The following is a 24,923-nucleotide window of genomic DNA, read 5'->3' on the forward strand; positions in this document are numbered from 1 at the left end:
TCTAGTTATGAGTAGAGATGAGCGAAAATGTTCGTAATCCGAATTTGCCATATTCATGCCTTATTGGTACCCTACTCGCGCTGAATTAATGTTTGCCAAACGTTTCCGAACATATTCGCTCATTTCTCCTCCCATTGATTCCAATGTCCTTCTGCTATGTTCGGCTAATATTGTAATTACAATATTTGCCAGTGATTGTAATCCGAACCGAAAATATTGAAAAATTAGTTCAACTCTAGTTATGAGTCTCACCTTCTTTCCAGTGCAGCCGCCTTCAGTACTCTCATGGCTCTTGGCTCTTCTACAGTCTTCTCTTTATTGTGTCCCAGTAGGACTGTAAAGCACAGGTCCCCTACTCTGCAGCCACCTTCACCGTTGATTTTCCACCTTGTCTTCTACAGGGAACCAAAACTGCACACCGAGCAAAGATGTGGTTGGCCATCTCATAAGCTCATGCCTGACTTATTCGAAGGGTTTCCATGCCCAGATTTGCTTGGGGGTTGTTCCCATTGATCAGATATGCTGTGGATTTTCTGGAATGAGTGACCCTATAACAAGTTGTATAGGAAATCATACTGTGTGAATGCACAGTATATAATGTGTATGTGCTCACGGGTGTTTCTGCACATCCATTCACCATGTAGATAAGAGCTTGGTAAACAGATCTGGTAGTTAGTAGAACCTTCTACAAGCATAGATCGTACATCACTAATGGAACATTTTTCATGGTTGTCATAAGACGAGGAACATAATGTAAAGATAGATTACATTTCATACACATTTTAGAATTGCAGTTCGAATTAATGATGGTTAAGCAAGAAGGATAAGGCAAAGGCTAAAAAGGCAATTAGCATTTAGATAGATGAATGCCCAATTTCTGAGATCAAAGTAAGATTATTTCAGGTACTGCAGCTGCAAGAAGAAATGCTGGGGAAATATGATTAGTTTATACAGCAGATTGGGAGTGATCATAATTAATGAATTATGCTAAAAATGAATAAAAAGATGGTAAGATCGTCTTTATTATAGCTCATCTCTTTTCATTACTGAGGAGTGTCAGATGGCGATGTGCCATACAATGTAGGATTACTGGTAGAATGGTGATGAGGTGGCAGAGCCTGTAAGAATTAAAGGGGATCTCCGGTATCTGAAGGAAACAGCAGCTTTAAAACGAGAAAAAAACAGACCTCACCTCCACTGTCCTAGCCGATACAGAGGAGTCTTCATAGTATAGTCACCAATTGGTTGCAGTGGTTACGTATTCGACCAACGACTATCTCCCCCTTTTTTTAATAAAAAACAAACAGGAGATAGACAGTAGAAAAATAGATACATACATTACGAGATCAAAAATATTGGCACCCCTCCATGTTATACCTACAGGAGCTTTTCTTACCTTTCTACATCCATAGGCACCAATATGGAGTTGGACCCTTTTGTAGCGTTAAGAACCTCCATTCTTCTGGGAAGACTTTCTACAAGATTCTGGAGGTGTCTTTAGGAATCTTTGCTTTTTTGTCCAGAAGAGCATTTGTGAGGTTAGACACTGATATTGGAGGAGACGATCGTGATCACAAATCAACATTTTAGTTCATCCTAAAAGGTACGTATCTGATGAGGTTGGGGTCCAGGCTCTGATCTACCACACCAAACTCCCCCAACCATGTCTTTATGGACCTTGCTTCAGTCATACTGAAACAGAAAAAGCTTTTCTCAAACAGTTCCCACATAGTTGGATGCATATATTTGTCCGAAATATCGTGCTATGCTAAAGCATTAAGATTTCCTTTGAGTAGAACTAAGGCCAATTCTAAAAAACAACCAGACCATTGTATCTGTCCTCCACCAACTTTACAGTTAGGCAGGTAATGTTCTCCAGGCATTCATCAAACCCAGACTCATCCATCAGATGCCAGTTGGGACATGCTTTACATCACTTCATCTGATGCTTGGCATTCTGCTTGATGACGTAAGGCTTGCATGGAAACACATGCCATGTATCTCCGGTTGAGGGCACAATTTTGTACTTGCTAATACCAGAGGTGGTTTGAACTCTGCAGTTATGGAGTCAACAAAGCGTTGGTGACTCTTCTGCCCTCTGCTCCTCAGCACTCGGTGATCTCGCTCTGTAACTTTACGTGGTCTCCACTTCATGCCTGAGTTGCTGTGGTTCCTTCCACTTCTCAATATTATCACCCCCAAGTGATGGAGGAATATTTAGGAGGGGAGAAATGTCATGACTGGGCTTGTTACAGCAGTGGCTCCTATTAAAAAAACGAGCTGGTATCAGGGAGCTGTGCACCATCAGCCATTTTGTCACATATTAGTGCGGGCAGACGGCATGGCGAGAAACCGGATTCTGTGTAAACCATGGGACATTGGGCCCGAATGAAAAACCTGAATTCAATGATTAAGACGTGTGTCCTAATACTCGTTGACCATACATCGTAGATAGATAGGTTTTGAAAAATAGATTCAGATATATTTTGCATAGATAAATTTAGATTTTTTTTTTTACCAGAAAATATAGAACTGCTGTAAAAGTGTAAATACTTTCAAGTGATGAATTGGAGAAATCACTGTGTAATATAAACCTTTTCTCTATTGTGCTTTGTGTTCTAGATCTCAGAGTGACGCCAGTGATATAAACAAGAGAAGTTTCTGTTCTGGTTGTCATGGTTACACTGGCAGACCTGCATTCCCCCTGTACTGTAATTGCCCTTATGGATATTATTTGATCAGAAAAAAAGTCTAATAAAGTATATTCATACGTTGGCATGTTTTGGTTTAATGTAGAAATTGCGCTTGTGTATGTATCTGTACTTGGAACTTTAAAGTTTGAGGGGATTGTGTTTAGTGTCGGACTGGGGTGCCAAGAGCCCACCAGTAACCAACTCCAGCGTCCCATTTTCAACTACATGTAAATGTGACATTATCCTCAATTACAAATTTAAAGAACATCTGTGGAGAGCACAGGGCACCAGTGGCGAATTTGCCAATCCTGGTGTTCTGTGGCAAATGCCAAGCGTCCTGCACTGTGTTGGGCTGTGAGTACAACCCCCATCTGTGGACATCGGGCACTCAGACCATCCTCATGGAGTCGGTTTCTAACCATTTGTGCAGATACATGCACATTTTCGGCCTGCTGGAGGTCATTTTGCAGGGCTCTGGCAGTGCTCCTCCTGTTCCTCCTTGCACAAAGGTGGAGGTAGCGGTCCTGCTGCTGGGTTGTTGCCCTCCTACGGCCCCCTCCACATCTCCTGGTGTACTGGCCTGTCTCCTGGTAGCGCCTCCAGCCTCTGGACATCACGCTGACAGACACAGCAAACCTTCTTGCCACAGCTCGCATTGATGTACCATACAGGATGAGCTGCACTGCCTGAGCCACTTGTGTGGGTTGTAGAGTCCGTCTCATGCTACCACGAGTGTGAAAGCACAACCAACATTCAAAAGTGACCAAAACATCAGCCAGAAAGCATTGGTACTGAGATGTGGTCTGTGGTCCCCACCTGCAGAACCACTCCTTTATTGAGGGTGTCTTGATAATTGCCAATAATTTCCATCTGTTGTCTATTCCATTTGCACAGCAGCATGTGAAATTGATTGTCAATCAGTGTTGCTTCCTAAGTGGACAGTTTGATTTCACAGAAGTTTGATTCACTTGGAGTTATATTCTGTTGTTTAAGTGTTCTCTTTATTTTTTTGAGCAGTGTATATAGTCACTTTGGTTTGTGGATACTTCTTATTTTCCGTTAGTTTTCTGCCTCGTTTACAGACCTGCTTTACCACTATGTATATATGTGGGCTAGAGAACTGAATTAGCAGCACATTGCTGGAGAACTACAAAGAATCTCTTTCAAAGGTGTTTCATCCCTGATTTCCGAGCTGTTTGTTACTTCACCTTTTTTTCATGCTGCAGGCAGCAGCGTTTAATTAGCTGCATGAAAGTTACAGTAATAATGAGAAGAGAGGTAAACGGGTTCATTCGTAGGTGATTATAGATATAACAGGCAGTACTAGCAACAGCAGGCTAAAGAGAAACGTCTTATCTTCTTTCGACAGGAGCACACCGCTCCTCAGCCTCCCATCTTCCTGCTTTGCCGATGGTCTCTAGTTTGTTTGACAACATGGAAGATCGCTCAATTTGGGTCAGTGATGTAAACATGCTGCTGGTCGGAAATGAGCGCTCCTCATGCTTCTAGCAGAAACGGCTTTGACTCTGTTGTATTCAAGAAGCGTAGGGGGACTGAGGCTAGTCAAATCCAGCAATCTGGCAAGCTTCAGACCAAGCATTTAAAATAAATGGGGGCAATACCAGTGTGAGACATGTAATGACTGGCAGCCTGCTCTCCTGATCTACATGTCTCACACTGGTATTGCTCCCTTTATTTTAAAATAAGCCCTGGAGGCAGATTCTCCGGGAGATCTATGTCCGGCCCATAGATCTTAACAGCTCATTTACATATTAAGAAAAATGTGGATTTCTCTATAATAAGATATCGGATCGCAGATATCAAGGTATCATTTCATTCAACTTTCTAGGACCTACAGGACCATGAACACAAGTTAAGATGGTTCATCCTACTGACAGATTCTCTTTAATCTATAAGATTAATATACAGTCTACGCGACTTTATTATGGACACCAGGACTCATGGCATATAATTGTGTTCTCTTCCAACAGGTTTTATCTTATAAGTGGCGGTGTCCCCTTTATCATTTGTGGAATAACTGCTGCAACCAACATGAAAAATTATGGAAATGAAGACAACGCACCATAGTAAGTAATCAGACAATGTGGTTTCTTGAAACCAACTGTTCTGTGCTCTGTTCTATGTTCATGGACAACTTTGACATAAAAAAAAATATTTGTACATGTTATTTGTTAACCTCAGTTAATACAGTCGCACTATGTCTCAGTCTGCAATCTTCTTTCCTGCGTTTATTTTCAGACACTACTAATATGCAGCCTGATCTAACTTTCAGATTTTTCTCTTATGGCAATGCCTCTCCCAGTAATAGAGGCTGGATGTGAGGGCTATGTGCATTCAGTGTGCTGCTGTCTTTATTAGCTCATATATCAGTATAGCTTCTATCCTGCAGTTTATTCTTCATCTTCTTTTCTTCTTATCTATGACCTGGAATCTCAGCCTGTACAGACTTTCTACCCCATCCACATTGTGGAAATCTATATACATCCCCGGTCCCACTCTGCTGCTATCTTGAAAGCCACGTTCACACGTTCAGTATTTGGTCAGTAGTTTACATCAGAAATTTGTAAGGCCGGCGTCACACTCAGCGTATGTAAATACGGTCCGTTTTTTACGGCCGTAATATGCAGAAATGTTCCCAAAATAGTGATCCGTATGTCATCTGTAGGCAGGGAGTGTCAGCGTATTTTGCTCATGGCCTCCTCCGTATGTAATTCGTATGGCATCCATACTGCGATATTATTTCTCACAGGCTTGCAAAACCGACATCTAATGGATTTATGTGCTCAAATGTTCGTTAAAACATATATACAGTATATATATATATATATATATATATATATATATGTCATTGAGACACATATATATATATATATATATTCTGTATTTATATTTAATTCAGCGCGAGATATGTGAAAAGCTGGTAATTCAATTGCCGGTGTGTATGTGCAAAATGTGGGCGCTGTAGCTTATAAAATAAAGGGTTGAATGGCAGAAAAAATTGGTGTGGGCTCCCGCACAATTTTCTCCGCCAGAGCGGTAAAGCCAGTGACTGAGGGCAGATATTAATAGCCTAGAGAGGGTCCATGGTTATTGGCCCCCCCTGGCTACAAACATCTGCCCCCAGCCACCCCAGAAAAGGCACATCTGGAAGATGCGCCTATTCTGGCACTTGGCCACTCTCTTCCCACTCCTGTGTAGCGGTGGGATATGGGGTAATGAAGGGTTAATGTCACCTTGCTATTGTAAGGTGACATTAAGCCAGATTAATAATGGAGAGGCGTCAATTATGACACCTATCCATTATTAATCCAATAGTAGTAAATGGTTAATAAAACACACACACATTTTTTAAAATATTTTAATGAAATAAAGACACAGGTTGTTGTAATATTTTATTATACTGGTAATCCACCTGAAGACCCTCATCCTGTAACAAAGGAAAAATAAAAACTCAACAATATCTCATACCTTCCGTCGCTCAGGTCAAGTCCCACGAAGTAAATCCATCTGAAGGGGTTAAATCATTTTACAGCCAGGAGCTGTGCTAAAGCAGTGCTCGTGGCTGTAAAACCCCCAGGAATGAATGGATTGCAGGGAAATGACCTGTAGTTACCTTGAGTTGCGGTGAGGCGCCCTCTGCTGGATGTCCTCATGAACTGGAGCCTGGTAAAAGTTCCCACGCTCGAGTTCATAGGACTGGGGCCCTAACAATCACTGCTCCCAAAGGTACCTCTAAAAGCGAGGCCTTTTGGGCCACCAGTCTTAGGCTGTGTGCACACGTAGCAGATTTTTGGCGTTTTGTTCGCGGTTTTTCGCTATAAAAATGCTATAAAACCGCGAAAAAAACACTAACATTAAGCATCCTATGTAACAGAATGCAATCCGCATTTTTTGTGCACATGCTGCATTTTTTTCCTGAGCGGAATCGCAATCCAGAAAAATACGCAGCATGTTCATTAAAATTGCGGAATCGCGGCGATTCTGCACACATAGGAGTGCATTGATCTGCTTACTTCCCGCACGGGGCTGTGCACACCATGCGGGAAGTAAGCAGATCAAGTGTGGTTGGTACCCAGGGTGGAGGAGAGGAGACTCTCCTCCACGGACTGGGCACCATATAAGTGGTAAAAAAAAAAGAATTAAAATAAAAAATAGCGATATACTCACCCTCTGGCGGCCCGACCTTCTTCAGCGGCTTCCGAGGTGTGTGTGAAGAACCTGCGATGACGTCGCGGTCACATGACCCGCGGTCACGTGACCGCTACGTCAATGGAAGGTCCTGAACACACAGCATTAGGAACGGACGCCGCTGAGGTCTGCAGGTGAGTATAACCTTTTTTTTTAATTTTTTTATTATTTTTAACATTCTATCTTTTACTATAGATGCTGCATAGGCTGCATCTATAGTAAAAAGTTGGTCACACTTGTCAAACACTATGTTTGACAAGTGTGACCAACCTGTCAAACAGTTTTCCAAGCGATGCTACAGATCGCTTGGGAAACGCTAGCATTCTGCAAGCTAATTATGCTTGCAAAACGCTAGTTTTCTGCGGGTATATGCATGCTAATTCTGCATGCGATATACCCGCGGCAGGAGGCGCAGAATTGCCGCTGAAATTTCCGCGGCAATTCTGCTACGTGTGAACTCAGCCTTACTGTTCTCCTGTTATTCCTTAAGCTGCCCCCTCCCCTCTCAAGAGGCCTGGGACAGAAATGCTAGTGTATCAACACGTAAGACAGACAGCGATAACAGTGAAGCACCCCCACTGCCGCAGGGCTAAGGGGTACCCGGTACCGGGCCTCTGAGTCTCTGCTCTGGGGTTGTCACGGTGGCTAGGCCCGATCCGTGACCCTGCCGAGGGGCGCACAGTCAGTGGTAGATATGATGGATAGTGGTGGTGGTGCGGTGCAGTAAATAACGAGGACACCAGGTTGCAGTCTCTTTACCTCTTTACTGAAGATCTCTGGGTCCTCAGTCCAGAATACGGTTCACCAGGCTGCGCAAGTCCGGCCGGTCCGATGGCACCTCCAGAGTTCTCTTAACAGGTGGAAATCTGTGCCTTCCTTCTTGCGCTATGTGTTGCGGTCCTTCCCTGCTGTGCTTACGGAAAGTCCCCACAACTGTTGTGTCTGTTTCTTAAGTTCCCTCACAACTCGATTAGATGATGTTCTGCTAATCCTCCGTCCCTCCCTGATGTTCTGGTTGGGACGGCACCCGTTTGACGGGTCGGCTCGGAGCTCTTCCGGGACCCTAGAGTCGCCCCTCTCCACAAGTTGCCCCCCAAGACTGCATAGGTGATTTAAGTTAGACAGCCCGCCTTAGACTGTGTCCTGCCGCTGTTTAGAGTATTGCTTGAAGCTGGATATTATAATACTCCCTCGGCGTTCCGGCCACCGGTTATGCGCCTCAGTAGGATGTTGCCTCGGTCTTACAGCACGACTCCTACTGGTATTCTCCTATTGCTATGATCTCGTTTCTCACTCAGCACAATCTATCTCGCTTCTGGTCCCTCCTTGGGCACCGCCGCTATGCTGAGCAGGCACGGTCCCGTTACGTTCGTTCAAGTTGCCAAGCCTCTGTCAGGATCCCACCCTGACAGAGACCCTACTGTATCTTCCCCTGCAACACCCTCTGCCACAAGGTGTTGCCTGGTTCCAACCCAGTCAGCTTCTGATCTAACTTCCTGCCTGACCCCCAGTTTACCCACTATGGTGGGGAGTGGCCTAGTGAATAGAACCCTTAGCTCCCCCTGGAGGCCCGGCTGTGAAATGTATTGGTGTCTGTGATACCTGCTCAGATGAACTCCTTCAGTGCCATCAGACGTACCATAGCTCCCCTTAGTGGCGGAGCCACAGTACTGCAACGACCAGGACTCTGGGGCGCTGCACTCCCCCCCGGTTAAATCCAGTACTCCGGGACTGGGAAGAAACAACAATACAGGTTAGCAAAAAGACATACAATTTTTGTTGAGTGCAAATAACAATAGGTATACTTGAACAGAGCTTCCCTTTATGGGAGGTGAGGACACTTGAACATTACAAACATGGTTAAATAACATAGCAACATGCTATAAATAACTTTTCTTACCCAACCGGGTATTCTACTTGGCACAAATTCTGGAACAATAAGTTAACATTGCCTTTAAGGATGCACACTCTAAATCCCTAAAAGACCTTCTTATACACATTATAAGGCTTAAGCAACTGTGCTACATTCTCCTTCTTTAAATCTACAGGACCGCCTGTCCTAACGGCGCCAGACCTACTGCCTCTCCTTTCTTACAGGACCGCTCCTTTCAGCCCGAGCCTTCTGTCCTTTCCTCTACTATACACAGTATAGAACATAACATGCTTTCAGTTTAGGAACACTAAGCCATCTTCATATGGCTCCTAGGAGGACTCACTACCTAACCCCTACGGGTCTACTGCATCTTTCCAATAATCACTTTATCTCAGAACACATTATTAAACACTTCTTTCTTTCAACAATTTAGTTACATACAACTTGTACATATCAGCAGCATCATTAACTTTCTTTTTAGAGCAACATCATTCTCTAAGTACCATCAGTGAACATCCCCTTTAAGAGGGGACCAAGTCTCTATGAGGTAGTGCAACTCCTCAAGCTGCAAGTCTGTTTGCAATAAGGACTCCAGTGATGTTTTAAAAAAAAAAAACAAGATCTTCGCAAAGTGTCCTTTCTTCATATAGAACCAGTAGATAGCACCTTTAAGAAGTTGCAAACTATTTACAAGAAGTTTGTATCATGCATTGTTCATGATTCAGCAGTTTTTATAACATTGTGGAACAAAAAAGCAAAAATGAAAGTGAAAGCAAAAATAAAAAGCAATAGGGATCCCGGGTAAACAAAGGGATCCCTTTAAGAGTTAACCCAGGACGCGTTTTAGCAGCAAAACAGCAAGGAAATAAACAGTTAACTATTTACAGTTTCAGGTTTCCGAGGCTTAGTTGAACGGCTTCCAGGGCTGCACCTGGCACTTAACCCCTTTTGGCCCAGGAAGGGTGAAGTCCAGGGTTGCACCCAGTGCTGGACAAACGCCGTTAATCCGTCTCTCATGTACAGTTAGGTCATGCACAGCGATAGAGGTCTGCGCAGCTTGAGTAGGGGCATTTGCGGCAGCAGAGGTAGCGGATGCTGCAAGATCAGTCACTGGAACGGAGTCAGCAGCTGTGGCACCAGCAGTCACGGGAGTGGTGTCAGTCATCAGGGCAGGGTCGTCCTTCATACCTGCTTCAGATGCGGTCCCTCCGGTGCCGGTCTGCTCCGTCTGCGCTGGGGTCTGGAACGCTGGTTGCAGGGCCTTGTGCTGCGACGTTGTCATCTCTGCTTGCAGCACCTCACTTTCCGGCAGGGCCTTGCTTTCTGGCTTCGGAGCGCTGGAACTTCTTTCTTGCTCCGGACCAGACGAGGCTGCCGACAGGCGTCTGGTGAGGCTCCCGATGATGGTCCTCTTCCACCCGGCCTCAGTGCTCAGCTGCATCCGCCGGGGTTGGTGGATCAGCTCGTCCGCTCCGGTCTGCAGGAGGTCAGCGTCAACTGTGGAGGTCTGGCTGCGGTGCCTCTCCGGGTAGCTGGGGGAGTCCTCGGCTCCGACCCCACGCTCCGGCTCCGGGCGGCTGGCCATGGCGTCCTCCATGTTGCTCGCTTCTTCTTCCTGGTCCTTTTCCCGCTCTCTCCTCCGTGGGCGGTTTCGCTTTCTCTGTCTCTGCCCACCATTGAGGATCAGGAGGCGGATCTCGGCTGCTGACGGACACGTCCTCAAGGGGCCGAGATATTTAGACTGGGCGGCCATTGTCTTTCGCGCTCTTCAGCTTGTTCATGCCCACTTCCACGCCCTTCTTCTTCTCCTGCGCTCTCCTTAGCACTGTAATGGCGGCGGTTTTGGCGCGAACTTTTGGCGGCAAGTGACAATCCACAGTCTTTGCAATAAAGTACAGTCCAAGTGCAGCGCCCCAGAGTCCTGGTCGTTGCAGTACTGTGGCTCCGCCACTAAGGGGAGCCATGGTGCGTTCGATGGCACTGAAGGAGTTCCTCCAATCAGGTATCACAGACACCAATATGTTTCACAGCTGGGCCTCCGGGGGGAGCTAAGGGTGCTATTCATTAGGCCACTCCCCACCATAGTGGGTAAACTGGGGGTCAGGCAGGAAGTTAGGAGAGAAAGCTGACTGGATCGAACGAAGCAACACCTAGTGAGAGAGGGGGTTGTGGAGGAAGAGACAGTAGGGTCTCTGCCAGGGGTGGGATCCTGGCAGAGGCTTGGCATTGAAAGAACGTAACGGGACCGTGCCTGCTCAGAATAGCGGCGGTGCCCTAAGAAAGGATTAGAAGCGAGATAGATTGTGCTGAGTGAGAAACGAAATCAAGCAGAAGGAGAATACCAGCAGGGGTTTTGTTGAAAGAGGCAGCACCTTGCTGAGGCGCATTACCGGTGGCCGGAACGCCGAGGGAGTGGAATAATATACAGCTTTAAGCCATACTCCAAACAGCGGCAGGACAGTCAGTCTCAGGCGGGCTGTCTACCACATATCACCTATGAAGTCTTGGGGGGCAATTGCGGGAGAGGGGCGTCTCTAGGGTCCCGGAAGAACTCCAGGCCTACCTGACAAACGGGTGCCGTTCTTACTGTAACATCAGGAAGGGACGGAAGATTAGCAGAAGATCAGTTAATCGAGTTGTGAGGGAACTTAAGAAACAGACACAACAGTTGTGGGGTACTTTCCGTAAGCACAGCAGGGAAGGACTACAACACAAAGCGCTAAGAAGGAAGGCACTGATTTCCACCTGTGAGGAGAACTCTGGAAGTGCCATTGGACCGGCCGGACTTGCGCAGCCTGGTGGACCGGATTCTGGACTGAGGACCGAGAGATCTCCAGTAAAGAGGTAAAGAGACTGCAACCTGGTGTCCTCGTTATTTACCGCGACCTGCACCCCACAACTGCACCGCTATACCACCGTTAACAGCACCTATTTGCAATGGACGTCCCCCACTGACAGACAGGGCCACGGACCGGGTCTAGCCACCGTGACAACCCCAGGACTGAGATCCCAGAGGCCCGGCTCCGGGTACCCCTCGGCCCTGCGGCGGTGTGGGGGCGCTCCAATTCTTGGCGTCACGAACAGGATCTACTTAAGCCTGAAGAATCAGGTCATGTGTGCCTTGGAACTGTGATTTATCGTGCTTGGACTGTGCTTTATTACAAGGACTGTGTGCTGCCACTTGCCGCCAGAAGTTCCCGCCAAAACCGCCGCCATTACAGCGCTAAGGAGAGCGCAGGAGAAGAAGAAGGGCGTGGAAGTGGGCGTGAACAAGCTGAAGAGCGCAAAAGACAATGGCCGCCCAGTCTAAATATCTCGGCCCCTTGAGGACGTGTCCGTCAGCAGCTGAGATCCGCCTCCTGATCCTTAATGGTGGGCAGAGACAGAGAAAACGAAACCGCCCACGAAGAAGAGAGCGGGAAAAGGACCAGGAAGAAGAAGTCAGCGACATGGAGGACGCCATGGCGAGCCGCCTGGAGCCGGAGCGTGGGGTCGGAGCAGAGGACTCCCCCAGCCACCCGGAGGGGCACCGCAACCAGGCCTCCACCGCTGATGCTGAATTCCTGCAGGTCGGAGTGGACGAGCTCAGCGACTGACCCCGGCGGACGCAGCTGAGCACCGAGGCCGGGTGGAAGAAGGCCATCATCAGGAGCCTCACCGGACATCTGTCGGCAGCCTCATCTGGTCCGGAGCAGGGAAGAAGTCCCAGCGCTCCGAAGCTGGAAAGCAAGGCCCTGCCGGAAAGCGAGGTGCTGCAAGCAGAGATGACAGCGTCGCAGCACAAGGCCCCGCAGCCAGCGTTCCAGACCCCAGCGGAGGCAGAGCAGACCGACACTGGAGGAACCGCATCTGAAGCAGGTATGAAGGACGACCCTGCCCTGACAACCGACACCACTCCAGTGACTGCTAGTGCCACAGCTGCTGACTCCGTTCCAGTGACTGATCTTGCAGCAGCCGCTACCTCTGCTGCAGCAAATGCCCATACTCAAGCTGCGCAGACCTCCATCGCTGTGCATGACCTAACCGTACATGAGAGACGGATTAACGGCGTTTGTCCAGCACTGGGTGTAACCCTGGACCTCACTTTGCCCAGGCCAAGAGGGGTTAAGTGCCAGGTGCAGCACTGGAAGCCGTTCAACTAAGCCTCGGAAACCTGAAACTGTAAATAGTTAACTGTTTATTTCCTTGCTATTTTGCTGCTAAAACCCGTCCTGGGTTAACTCTTAAAGGGATCCCTTTGTTTACCCGGGATCCCTATTGCTTTTTATTTTTGCTTTCACTTTCATTTTTGCTTTTTGTTCCACAATGTTATAAAAACTGCTGAAATCATGGACTGTGCATGATTTGAACTTTCTTGTAAATAGTTTGCACCTTCTTAAAGGTGCTTCCTACTGGTTTTGTTTAAAGACATTTTGCGAAGATACCATTCCGGAGCCTTTGCATGGACTGGTAGGCTGAGAAGAAGAGCTACCTCAGAAAGACTTGATCTCCTCTTAAAGGGGAGGTTAGAATTGAACTTGAAAGTGATACTGTTTTAGAACAGTAATGTCAAGATAATGCTTTGAAGGAAATGTAACTGTTTTTCATGGAAAAGTTATGTGTGTTTAATTTGTTTAAAATGTGAAACCTAGATAATGTTCTTTGAAGAGAAAGATGCAGAAAGCCCGTAGGGGTAGATGTAGAGTTCCGTTTAACTGAAAGTAAAGAAGTAATAACGAAGGTGAGGATAGAAGGTAAACCCTGCGTCCCCATAGAAAGTTAGTTCGTTACTAAGGACAGAAAGTAGACCCGTAGGGGTTAGTGAGTGAGTCCTTATAGGAGCCAAGTAGAGTGGGCTCCATGCTCTCAAATGGAAAGGAATGTTATGTCTATACTATGTATAGTAGAGAAAGGCAGTAGGCCCTGGCTGAACGGGGCGGTCCTGTAAAAGAAAGGAGAGGCAGTAGGTCTGGTGCCATAGGGACAGGCGGTCCTGCAGGTTCAAAGTAGGAGAATGTGAAGTTACCTTGCCCTGTAATGTGATTATAGGAAGGCCTTTGGTAAACTAAGAGTGTATGTTTCCTAAAGGCAATGTTAATTTATTGTTCCAGCATTTGCACTTAGTAGAATACCCGGTTGGGTAATGAGAGTTAATTGTAGCCTGTTGCTATGATATTTGATTATGTTTTGTAACTAGTGTTGAGCGATACCGTCCGATACTTGAAAGTATCGGTATCGGAAAGTATCGGCCGATACCGGCAAAGTATCGGATCCAATCCGATACCGATACCCGATACCAATACAAGTCAATGGGACTCAGGTATCGGACGGTATTCCTGATGGTTCCCAGGGTCTGAAGGAGAGGAAACTCTCCTTCAGGCCCTGGGAACCATATTAATGTGTAAAAGAAAGAATTAAAATAAAAAATATCGCTATACTCACCTGTCCGACGCAGCCGGGACCTCAGCGAGGGAACCGGCAGCGTTGTTTGTTTAAAATTCGCGCTTTTACTTGGTTACGTGAGGTCCCGGCTTGTGATTGGTCAGGGCGGCCATGTTGCCGGGACGCGGACCAATCACAGCAAGCCGTGACGAAATTACGTCACGGCTTGCTGTGATTGGTCCGCATCCCGGCAACATGGCCGCCATTAACCAATCACAAGCCGTGACGTCACGGGAGGCTGGACATGCGCGTATTTTGAAAAGCGCGCGTGTCCAGCCTCCAGTGACGTCCCGGCTTATGATTGGTCACGGCGCCATGTTGCCGGGACGCGGACCAATCACAGCAAGCCGTGACGAAATTACGTCACGGCTTGCTGTGATTGGTCCGCGTCCCGGCAACATGGCCGCCATTAACCAATCACAAGCCGTGACGTCACGGGAGGCTGGACACGCGCGCTTTTCAAAATACGCGCATGTCCAGCCTCCCGTGACGTCACGGCTTGTGATTGGTTAATGGCGGCCATGTTGCCGGGACGTCACTGGAGGCTGGACACGCGCGCTTTTCAAAATACGCGCATGTCCAGCCTCCCGTGACGTCACGGCTTGTGATTGGTTAATGGCGGCCATGTTGCCGGGACGTCACTGGAGGCTGGACACGCGCGCTTTTCAAAATACGCGCATGTCCAGCCTCCCGTGACGTCACGGCTTGTGATTGGTTAATGGCGGCCATGTTGCCGGGACGTCACTGGAGGCTGGACACGCGCGCTTTTCAAAATACGCGCATGTCCAGCCTCCCGTGACGTCACGGCTTGTGATTGGTTAATGGCAGCCATGTTGCCGGGACGTCACTGGAGGCTGGACACGCGCGCTTTTCAAAATACGCGCATGTCCAGCCTCCCGTGACGTCACGGCTTGTGATTGGTTAATGGCGGCCATGTTGCCGGGACGCGGACCAATCACAGCAAGCCGTGACGTAATTTCGTCACGGCTTGCTGTGATTGGTCCGCGTCCCGGCAACATGGCCGCCCTGACCAATCACAAGCCGGGACTTCACGTAACCAAGTAAAAGCGCGAAATTTAAACAAACAACGCTGCCGGTTCCCTCGCTGAGGTCCCGGCTGCGTCGGACAGGTGAGTATAGCGATATTTTTTATTTTAATTCTCTTTTTTACACATTATTACATTAATGTTGTTGCGATACCCGATACCCGATACCACAAAAGTATCGGATCTCGGTATCGGAAATTCCGATACAGCAAGTATCGGCCGATACCCGATACTTGCAGTATCGGAATGCTCAACACTATTTGTAACGTTAAAGTGTCCTCACCTCCCATAAAGGGAAGCCTGTTCAAGTATGCTTATTGTTTTGCACTCAACAAATTTGTATGTCTTTTTGCTAACCTGTATTGTTGTTTTCTTCCCAGTCCCGGAGTACTGTGTTTAACCAGGGGGGAGTGCAGCGCCCCAGAGTCCTGGTCGTTGCAGTACTGTGGCTCCGCCACTAAGGGGAGCCATGGTACGTTCGATGGCACTGAAGGAGTTCCTCCAATCAGGTATCACAGACACCAATATGTTTCACAGCTGGGCCTCCGGGGGGAGCTAAGGGTGCTATTCATTAGGCCACTCCCCACCATAGTGGGTAAACTGGGGGTCAGGCAGGAAGTTAGGAGAGAAAGCTGACTGGATCGAACGAAGCAACACCTAGTGAGAGAGGGGGTTGTGGAGGAAGAGACAGTAGGGTCTCTGCCAGGGGTGGGATCCTGGCAGAGGCTTGGCATTGAAAGAACGTAACGGGACCGTGCCTGCTCAGAATAGCGGCGGTGCCCTAAGAAAGGATTAGAAGCGAGATAGATTGTGCTGAGTGAGAAACGAAATCAAGCAGAAGGAGAATACCAGCAGGGGTTTTGTTGAAAGAGGCAGCACCTTGCTGAGGCGCATTACCGGTGGCCGGAACGCCGAGGGAGTGGAATAATTTACAGCTTTAAGCCATACTCCAAACAGCGGCAGGACAGTCAGTCTCAGGCGGGCTGTCTACCACATATCACCTATGAAGTCTTGGGGGGCAATTGCGGGAGAGGGGCGTCTCTAGGGTCCCGGAAGAACTCCAGGCCTACCTGACAAACGGGTGCCGTTCTTACTGTAACATCAGGAAGGGACGGAAGATTAGCAGAAGATCAGTTAATCGAGTTGTGAGGGAACTTAAGAAACAGACACAACAGTTGTGGGGTACTTTCCGTAAGCACAGCAGGGAAGGACTACAACACAAAGCGCTAAGAAGGAAGGCACTGATTTCCACCTGTGAGGAGAACTCTGGAAGTGCCATTGGACCGGCCGGACTTGCGCAGCCTGGTGGACCGGATTCTGGACTGAGGACTGAGAGATCTCCAGTAAAGAGGTAAAGAGACTGCAACCTGGTGTCCTCGTTATTTACCGCGACCTGCACCTCACAACTGCACCGCTATACCACCGTTAACAGCACCTATTTGCAATGGACGTCCCCCACTGACAGACAGGGCCACGGACCGGGTCTAGCCACCGTGACAACCCCAGGACTGAGATCCCAGAGGCCCGGCTCCGGGTACCCCTCGGCCCTGCGGCGGTGTGGGGGCGCTCCACAAGCACAGTAAATCACAGTTCCAAGGCACACATGACCTGATTCTGCAGGCTTAAGTAGATCCTGTTCGTGACGCCAAATTGAAGCGCCCCCACTGCCGCAGGGCCAAGGGGTACCCGGTACCGGGCCTCTGAGTCTCTGCTCTGGGGTTGTCACGGTGGCTAGGCCCGATCCGTGACCCTGCCGAGGGGCGCACAGTCAGTGGTAGATATGATGGATAGTGGTGGTGGTGCGGTGCAGTAAATAACGAGGACACCAGGTTGCAGTCTCTTTACCTCTTTACTGAAGATCTCTGGGTCCTCAGTCCAGAATACGGTTCACCAGGCTGCGCAAGTCCGGCCGGTCCGATGGCACCTCCAGAGTTCTCTTAACAGGTGGAAATCTGTGCCTTCCTTCTTGCGCTATGTGTTGCGGTCCTTCCCTGCTGTGCTTACGGAAAGTCCCCACAACTGTTGTGTCTGTTTCTTAAGTTCCCTCACAACTCGATTAGATGATGTTCTGCTAATCCTCCGTCCCTCCCTGATGTTCTGGTTGGGACGGCACCCGTTTGACGGGTCGGCTCGGAGCTCTTCCGGGACCCTAGAGTCGCCCCTCTCCACAAGTTGCCCCCCAAGACTGCATAGGTGATTTAAGTTAGACAGCCCGCCTTAGACTGTGTCCTGCCGCTGTTTAGAGTATTGCTTGAAGCTGGATATTATAATACTCCCTCGGCGTTCCGGCCACCGGTTATGCGCCTCAGTAGGATGTTGCCTCGGTCTTACAGCACGACTCCTACTGGTATTCTCCTATTGCTATGATCTCGTTTCTCACTCAGCACAATCTATCTCGCTTCTTGTCCCTCCTTGGGCACCGCCGCTATGCTGAGCAGGCACGGTCCCGTTACGTTCGTTCAAGTTGCCAAGCCTCTGTCAGGATCCCACCCCTGACAGAGACCCTACTGTATCTTCCCCTGCAACACCCTCTGCCACAAGGTGTTTCCTGGTTCCAACCCAGTCAGCTTCTGATCTAACTTCCTGCCTGACCCCCAGTTTACCCACTATGGTGAGGAGTGGCCTAGTGAATAGAACCCTTAGCTCCCCCTGGAGGCCCGGCTGTGAAATGTATTGGTGTCTGTGATACCTGCTCAGATGAACTCCTTCAGTGCCATCAGACGTACCATAGCTCCCCTTAGTGACGGAGCCACAGTACTGCAACGACCAGGACTCTGGGGCGCTGCAACAGAAAGTAACAAACATACAAACACTCACCAAAGGTATAGAGGTATATAAGGAAGGATAGGAATGTACCAATCAAATGGGAATAGAGCAATAAGGAAAGCATACACCCAAAAACAGCATGGACCACTCTCCAGTAGCAACAATGATCTACAATTCAGCTTAGCGTCTCCAAGGAGCTGAGAAGCAAAGCTTTCACTGGCTAGGAAGAGAAGGTCTGACCAGATTTTATATGGAGAGGAAATGACCAGGTCAGGAACAGCTGTGAGATGGAGCTGCAAGTTTCTAACCAGCATAGAAAGGGTCATTAACCTCTTCAGCACCAACGAAAATGGAATCCATTTCATATGAAACCCAAACACACCGGCTAAATGGAAGATCTGCAATTCACAATACGTAGTGGTTTTCTAACCCCAAATCTCCCAGGAGGATTTGACCTGCTTGTGACAGTACCCCCCTTCTACGAGGGGCCTCAGTACTCTCGGGACCAGGTTTATCTGGATGGGCCAAATGAAAGGACCATATCAACCTACCAGCATTAACTTCAGATGCCGTAACCCATGACCTCTCCTCCGCATCAGACCGGTACTGTACAGAGTAGCAAACCATACAGGAATCAATGATTTTCACTACCTGAAATTCTAAATTGCCATCAATAATAACCGGTGGTAGTGGTAAAGGTGACGGTTCCACAGGCGCAACAAATTATTTGAGCAAAGACCTGTGAAAAACATGGATCTTGAGAGTTGGAAGAAGTATGAGACAAAAAGCTACAGGGTTGACTATGGAAACCACCTTATAATGACCAATAAACCTAAGACCTAATTTCCAAGAAGGAACTTTCCGTTAAATATTTTTGGTGAATAGCCATACCAAATCATTCACCCCCAGGTTCAGACTTGACAATCATTTCTTATCAGCCATACATTTGTATTTGTCCCCCATGAGCTTTAAATTATTCTGAACCCCTTCCCACACGTGCCTCCAAAACCTTAAGATGCAGATGTACAGGTACAAATTATTTCCCTGAAAGACCAGCAAGGGCGTCCCCCCGAGCCTTCAATACATCAACCTCAAGATCAGAACACACTGTGGAGATGACCACCCCCTCTTGTAAAATAGGGACACATTATCGGTACTCCCATCCCAAGGGAAGCTCCGAGACAAAGCATCAGCATTGATGTTCTTAATCCCAGAGTTGTAACTAACCACAAAATTAAACCTGGTGAAAAATAAAGTCCATCTAGCTTGCTTAGGATTAATATGTTTAGCAGATTCAAGGTCCATCAAGTTTTTGTGATCAGTGATGGCTGTGCCCGGGTGAACTGCCCCCTCCATAAAAATGATGTCACTCCTCAAATGCTAACTAAATGGCCAAAACTTCCTTATTACAGGTGTAATGATGATTTTGACTCCATGAGTATTTTCCAGAAACAAGCAGCAGTTTGCTGAGTGAAAATTGCAAACTACCATTGTAATCTCCAGTATGTTGTAGTCCCCAGTGCGTCACAGTGCCTAGTACGTTGTAGTGCCCAGTATGCTGTAGTGCCCAGCTCTTGCTTCTGGAGACATGCACCCATAAATTAAGCAGGCTCTCATCGCTACAGAAATGCCAAACATGTGGACACTAAATGTGGTTTAGACACACTGGTGCTCAGAAGGTAGTGGGTCATATGGATTTGGGAGAGCAGAATTTGCTGAATTTCTTTTTTTTTTTTTTTTGGGGGGGGCAGGAGCCATTTCTCTTTTCTAGAGCCTTTGTACTACCAATAACATGGAGGCCCCCTATATTTCCATTAACAGATAATGGAACTGGGTGGGAACTTGCTTGTTTTTTGTGAATTAATTTGAAGCTTTTGTTGGGAACATTTTACATAACATTTTGGATCACAGTTATCTGGCGCTCTTCACAAGCACTTACTTTGGGGTTTCCATCTAAATCTCTGAGGAACACTATTCGGATGAAACCCCCAAAGGATCCATTCTTTATAATGAGGCAGCAGAGTTACTCTGGACTCCATTTGGCATATGTCATTCTTTTCAGAAGTGCTCAAAACTGTGGCTGACTGTGCTTTTATGTATGCCTAAAAAGACAGACGCCTTCGGATCATAGGCCATACGGCATCTACAGTGCCTCCATTTGCCTCATTATCAGGAATCTTCTGCGGGAGGTCCGTCTGAATCATGTTTCAGAGATTTACACAGAAACTCTGATGTAAGTGCTCAGTGCAGAGTGCAGGATAAATGTGAGCAGAGCCTTACTGCGATCTTTGGGAGGCAGAATTAAGAAATCAACAGCAGATGAAGAATTGATTTTATTTGTTTTATATACCATTCCTATAAGTGATTAGACGACTTCATTCTTTGGGTCGGTGTGTTTACAGCGATACCAGATTTATATACAGGGTGGTCCAAAAGTAGATGGACAGTATGTGTAATGGGGTTATGAAGGGGGAGATTTATCAAACATGGTGTAAAGTGAAACTGACTCAGTTGCCCTTAGCAACCAATCAGATTCCACTTTTCATTCTTCACAGACTCTTTGGAAAATGAAAGGTGGAATCTGATTGGTTGCTAAGGGCAACTGAGTCAGTTTCACTTTACACCATGTTTGATAAATCTCCCCCTTCATAACCCTATTACACATACTGTCCACCTACTTTTGGACTACCCTGTATTTTTTTTCTGTTTGGCTGCTGCCACACACTAAAAAATTATTTTTGTTGCACATCGCCATATTTTGAGAGCTATAATTTTTCCATATTTTGCCCCACAGAGTCATGTGAGGGCATGTTTATTGCGGGACGGGTTGACATTTTTATTGGTACCATTTTTGGGCACATGACATTTTTGAACGCTTTCTATTCCAATTTTTTGAGAGGCAGAATGAACAAAAACCAGCAATTCATGAATTGTTTTTTTTGGGGAGTTTTTTATGCCATTCTGTGTGGTAAAATTGATAAGGCAGCTTCATTCTTTGGGTCAGTACGATTACAGCGATGCCACATTTATATTGGTTTTTAGTTGTTTTGGCGCTTTTGCAAAAGAAAAACTATTATAGAAAAAATAATTATTTTTTTATCTCTTTGTTCTGAGAGCTACATGCAGCGCCCCAGAGTCCAGGTCGTTGCAGTACTGTGGCTCCGCCGCTAAGGGGGGCTATGGTACATCTGATGGCACTGAAGGAGTTCATCTGACCAGGTATCACAGACACCAATACATTTCACAGTCTGGCCTCCAGGGGGAGCTAAGGGTACTATTTATTAGGCCACTCCTCACAGTCTGGTAAAACTGGGGGTCAGGCAGGAAGTTAGAACAGAAAGCTGACTGGGGTGGAACCAGGCAACACCTTGTGGCAGAGGGTGTTGTAGGGGAAGATTCGGAGGGGTCCCTGTCAGGGGTGGGATCCTGACAGAGGCCTAGCAACCAGAGAGAACGTTACGGGACCGCGCCTGCACGATATAGCGGCGGTAACCCAAGAAAGGACAAGAAGCGAGATTTATTGTGCTGAGTGAGAAACGAGATCAACGCAACAAGGAGAATACCAGTAGGAGTCGTGCTGTAAGATCGAGGAAACATCCTATTGAGGCGCATAACCGGTGGCCGGAACGCCGAGGAAGTATAGAGCTCCAAGCCAAACTTCAAACCTACGGCAGGACAGTCAGTCACAGGCGGGCTGTCTCACCCAGACCCAGGAAGACACAGGGGGGTAACAACAGGAGAGGGGTGACGATAGAGCCCAGGAAGAACCTCCGAGCCTCCCGTCATACGGGTGTGTCCTAACCGTAAGATCAGGGGGACGTAGAAGAACATCAGAATCGAGTTGTGAGGGAACACGAGAAACAGACACAACAGTTGTGGGGTACTATCCTGTAAGCACAGCAGGGAAGGACCACAACACACAAGCGCTAGCAGGTAGGCACAGATTTCCACCTGCGAAGGGAACTCTGGAGGTGCCATCGGACCGGCCGGACTTGCGCAGCCCTGTTAACCGTATTCCGGACTGAGGACCCAGAAGCCTTCAGTAAAGAGGTAAAGAGACTGCAACCTGGTGTCCTCGTTATTTACTGCGACCGGCACTACATAGCACCATAACGTTATCATCCCATACCACCACCTTTCATTGTGCGCCCCTCAGCAGGGTCACGGACCGGGCCTAGCCACCGTGACAACCCCAGAGCAGAGACTCAGAGGCCCGGTACCGGGTACCCCTCGGCCCTGCGGCAGTGGGGGCGCTACATACAGCTTTTTTATTTTTCTACTGATGGAGTTGTATGGCAGCTTGTTTTTTGAGGGACAAGATAATGTATTCAGCTATACTATTTTTATTTACATTCGTTTTATTGATCGCATTTTATTCCACTTTTTGTTCAGTGGTATGATGAAAAAACCTAATTTTGCTCTTCTTTTTTTTTATAGTGTTCACTGCTGGGGTTAAGTAGCATGAACATTTCATGGGTCGGGTCATTTCTTTCATGTCAATGCTAAACGTGTACTTTTTTGTAACATTAACAAAACACACTAGTGATTCCAAAGTGTCATATAAAATATTAATACAATTTTAAAATACCAGAAAACCACCAAATAGTCAGGCTGATTTTAAAACACCAGGAAATCACCAAATGTGCAAATATTGTAGTGAACCACTGCAAGGAGCTGAAAGAATCGTGCTCATAACATAGTAAGGCCAAAAACAATCACAACAGAGGATATGAATACGTAAATATTTATTTATTAAGTGGCGATTAACAAGCCTTAAAAATTCTAAATTTTATAAAAACCAAATAATTTAGTATATATGTGTATTTTGTGCACATATCATATGGCCGGCATCATGTGTATTATACCCGTAAGGACTCCGTATATATATATATATATATATATATATATATGTATATATATATATATATATATATATATATATATATAGAAAGCACCCATTGTTGCTTATCAACAGCTAGTGCTAAGGGCAAGAAAACAAAACAAAAACTACTTTAATACAAAAAAGTGCATACTATGTGCATACAGGTAATTAGAAAAAAAAACAATAAAGTGCATATAGTGCAAAGAAATGCAAGTGCATTAAGTGCAAAAAAAAATGTGCAACTTTAAGGTGCTTCCAGGTGGAAAATATCTAGAGTCACTTACTTCTTAGCGTATGGGACTGATTATATGGACCGCCAATTAGATATGGGGTAATTTCTACTTACCTGTATGCACATAGTATGCACTTTTTTGTATTAAAGTAGTTTTTGTTTTCTTGCCCTTAGCACTAGCTGTTGATGAGCAGCAATGGGTGCTTTCTAGATATATATATATATATATATATATATATATATATATATATATATATATATATATATACGGAGTCCTTACAGGTTTAATACACATGATGCCGGCCATATGATATGTGCACAAAATACACATATACAGTATACTAAATTATTTGGTTTTTATAAAATTTTGTATTTTTAAGGCTCGTTAATCGCCACTTAATAAATAAATATTTATATATTCATATCCTCTGTTGTGATTGTTTTTGGCCTTACTATGTTATGAGCACGATTTTTTGTAACATAAAAATACAAGTTTACGTGTACAATGTATGTTTCCTTTTTTATTATTATGCTCTGTGCGCGGTCTGAGGGGCTTGCCGTAGTCCGGTGGCTCGGATGTCGTCATGACGACATCAGGTCACCATGGTAATGATCAGGCGTGGGGGGTGCCGATCGGAGGGCAGAGGGAGCTCCCTCGGCAAGTACTTACCAACCATGATATACTAGGTAAGTCCAAGGTCAGGAAGGGGTTAATCTTAATGTGGATGAAAAAAAAAACAGAAAACTTATTAAAAACAAACGAAAGCTACAGAAAAGCAAAGTCAACACATCTGTTTCTTTAGATCTTCACATTCCATCAGCTCCTTGTCTTCTGAGTTTCAAATGTGAGAAGCATTCATCAAAAAAATCAGTGTTTGCGTGATGGAAGTTCGGGACCTGGCGATATGCATGCAATACAGTGCAGCCATCGGGCCCCCAGTGTAAAATTAGTTCTGGTTGACACACAATTAATAACACCCTAACTCAATGAGTGTCAACCTCCAAGTCATTATAATGATAGGCACATTAGTCCTATGGAGGGATGTGAGCATTTATTGGACGGCATCCAACATTATTAACAAAGAACCAATTCTTATTATTCCATATGTTAATAGTTACATAGTTGTAATGTTAACAGAAGTGAATAAAGACACAAGTGCCTTAAAGGGAACCTGTCAGCAGGATTGTGCTGAGTAACCTACAAACAGTGTCAGACTGGCGCCGTTATACCTGTACTGTAGGTTACTGTGCACAATCCTGCTGACAGGTTCCCTTTAAAGAGGTTCATCTTCTTGATGGAATCAATCTTCACAATGAGATGAGTCAACCGTTGCAGAGATCTCCATTCTCTTCATACTCTCACTGCTCTTACAGTAAAGAATCGCTGTCTGCGATGATTATTAAACCTTCTTTCCTTTAGACCAGAGGTGTCAAACTGCATTCCTCGAGGGCCGCAAACAGGTCATGTTTTCAGGATTTCCTTGTATTGCACAGGTGATAATTTAATCACCTGCACAGAATGATTCCAGCACCTTGTGGAATGCTAAGGAAATCCTGAAAACACGCATGGTTTGAGGCCCTCGAGGAATGCAGTTTGACACCCCTGCTTTAGACTCAGAAGATGTCGCTCGTCATCATTGCAAGCCTAGGTGTAAACAGATGATTAGAAAGATCTGTGAACTGTTAATTCGCACATTTATTCATTTGTACACTGATATAAGGTCTCCTCTAATCAATCTTCAAACAAAATATCAACAAGTTTGATCGATTATTGTTGTTCGCTACTTTTAACACCAATCTG

General features: G+C 46.4%; 1 protein-coding gene across 2 annotated transcripts in view; it reads left to right on the forward strand.

Annotated features, from left to right (window-relative positions):
• ADGRA1 (adhesion G protein-coupled receptor A1) overlaps positions 1 to 24,923 on the forward strand; it is an 847,935-nt gene that overhangs the window by 817,699 nt on the left and 5,313 nt on the right. For both annotated transcript variants that reach the window (XM_077258539.1, XM_077258540.1), the window contains one exon: positions 4,685 to 4,780. In XM_077258539.1, coding sequence (XP_077114654.1) covers positions 4,685 to 4,780 — 96 coding nt within the window. The remainder of the gene's footprint in view (positions 1 to 4,684; positions 4,781 to 24,923) is intronic.

Source organism: Ranitomeya variabilis, chromosome 4 (assembly GCF_051348905.1).
Source record: "Ranitomeya variabilis isolate aRanVar5 chromosome 4, aRanVar5.hap1, whole genome shotgun sequence".
Lineage (NCBI taxonomy): Eukaryota > Metazoa > Chordata > Amphibia > Anura > Dendrobatidae > Ranitomeya > Ranitomeya variabilis.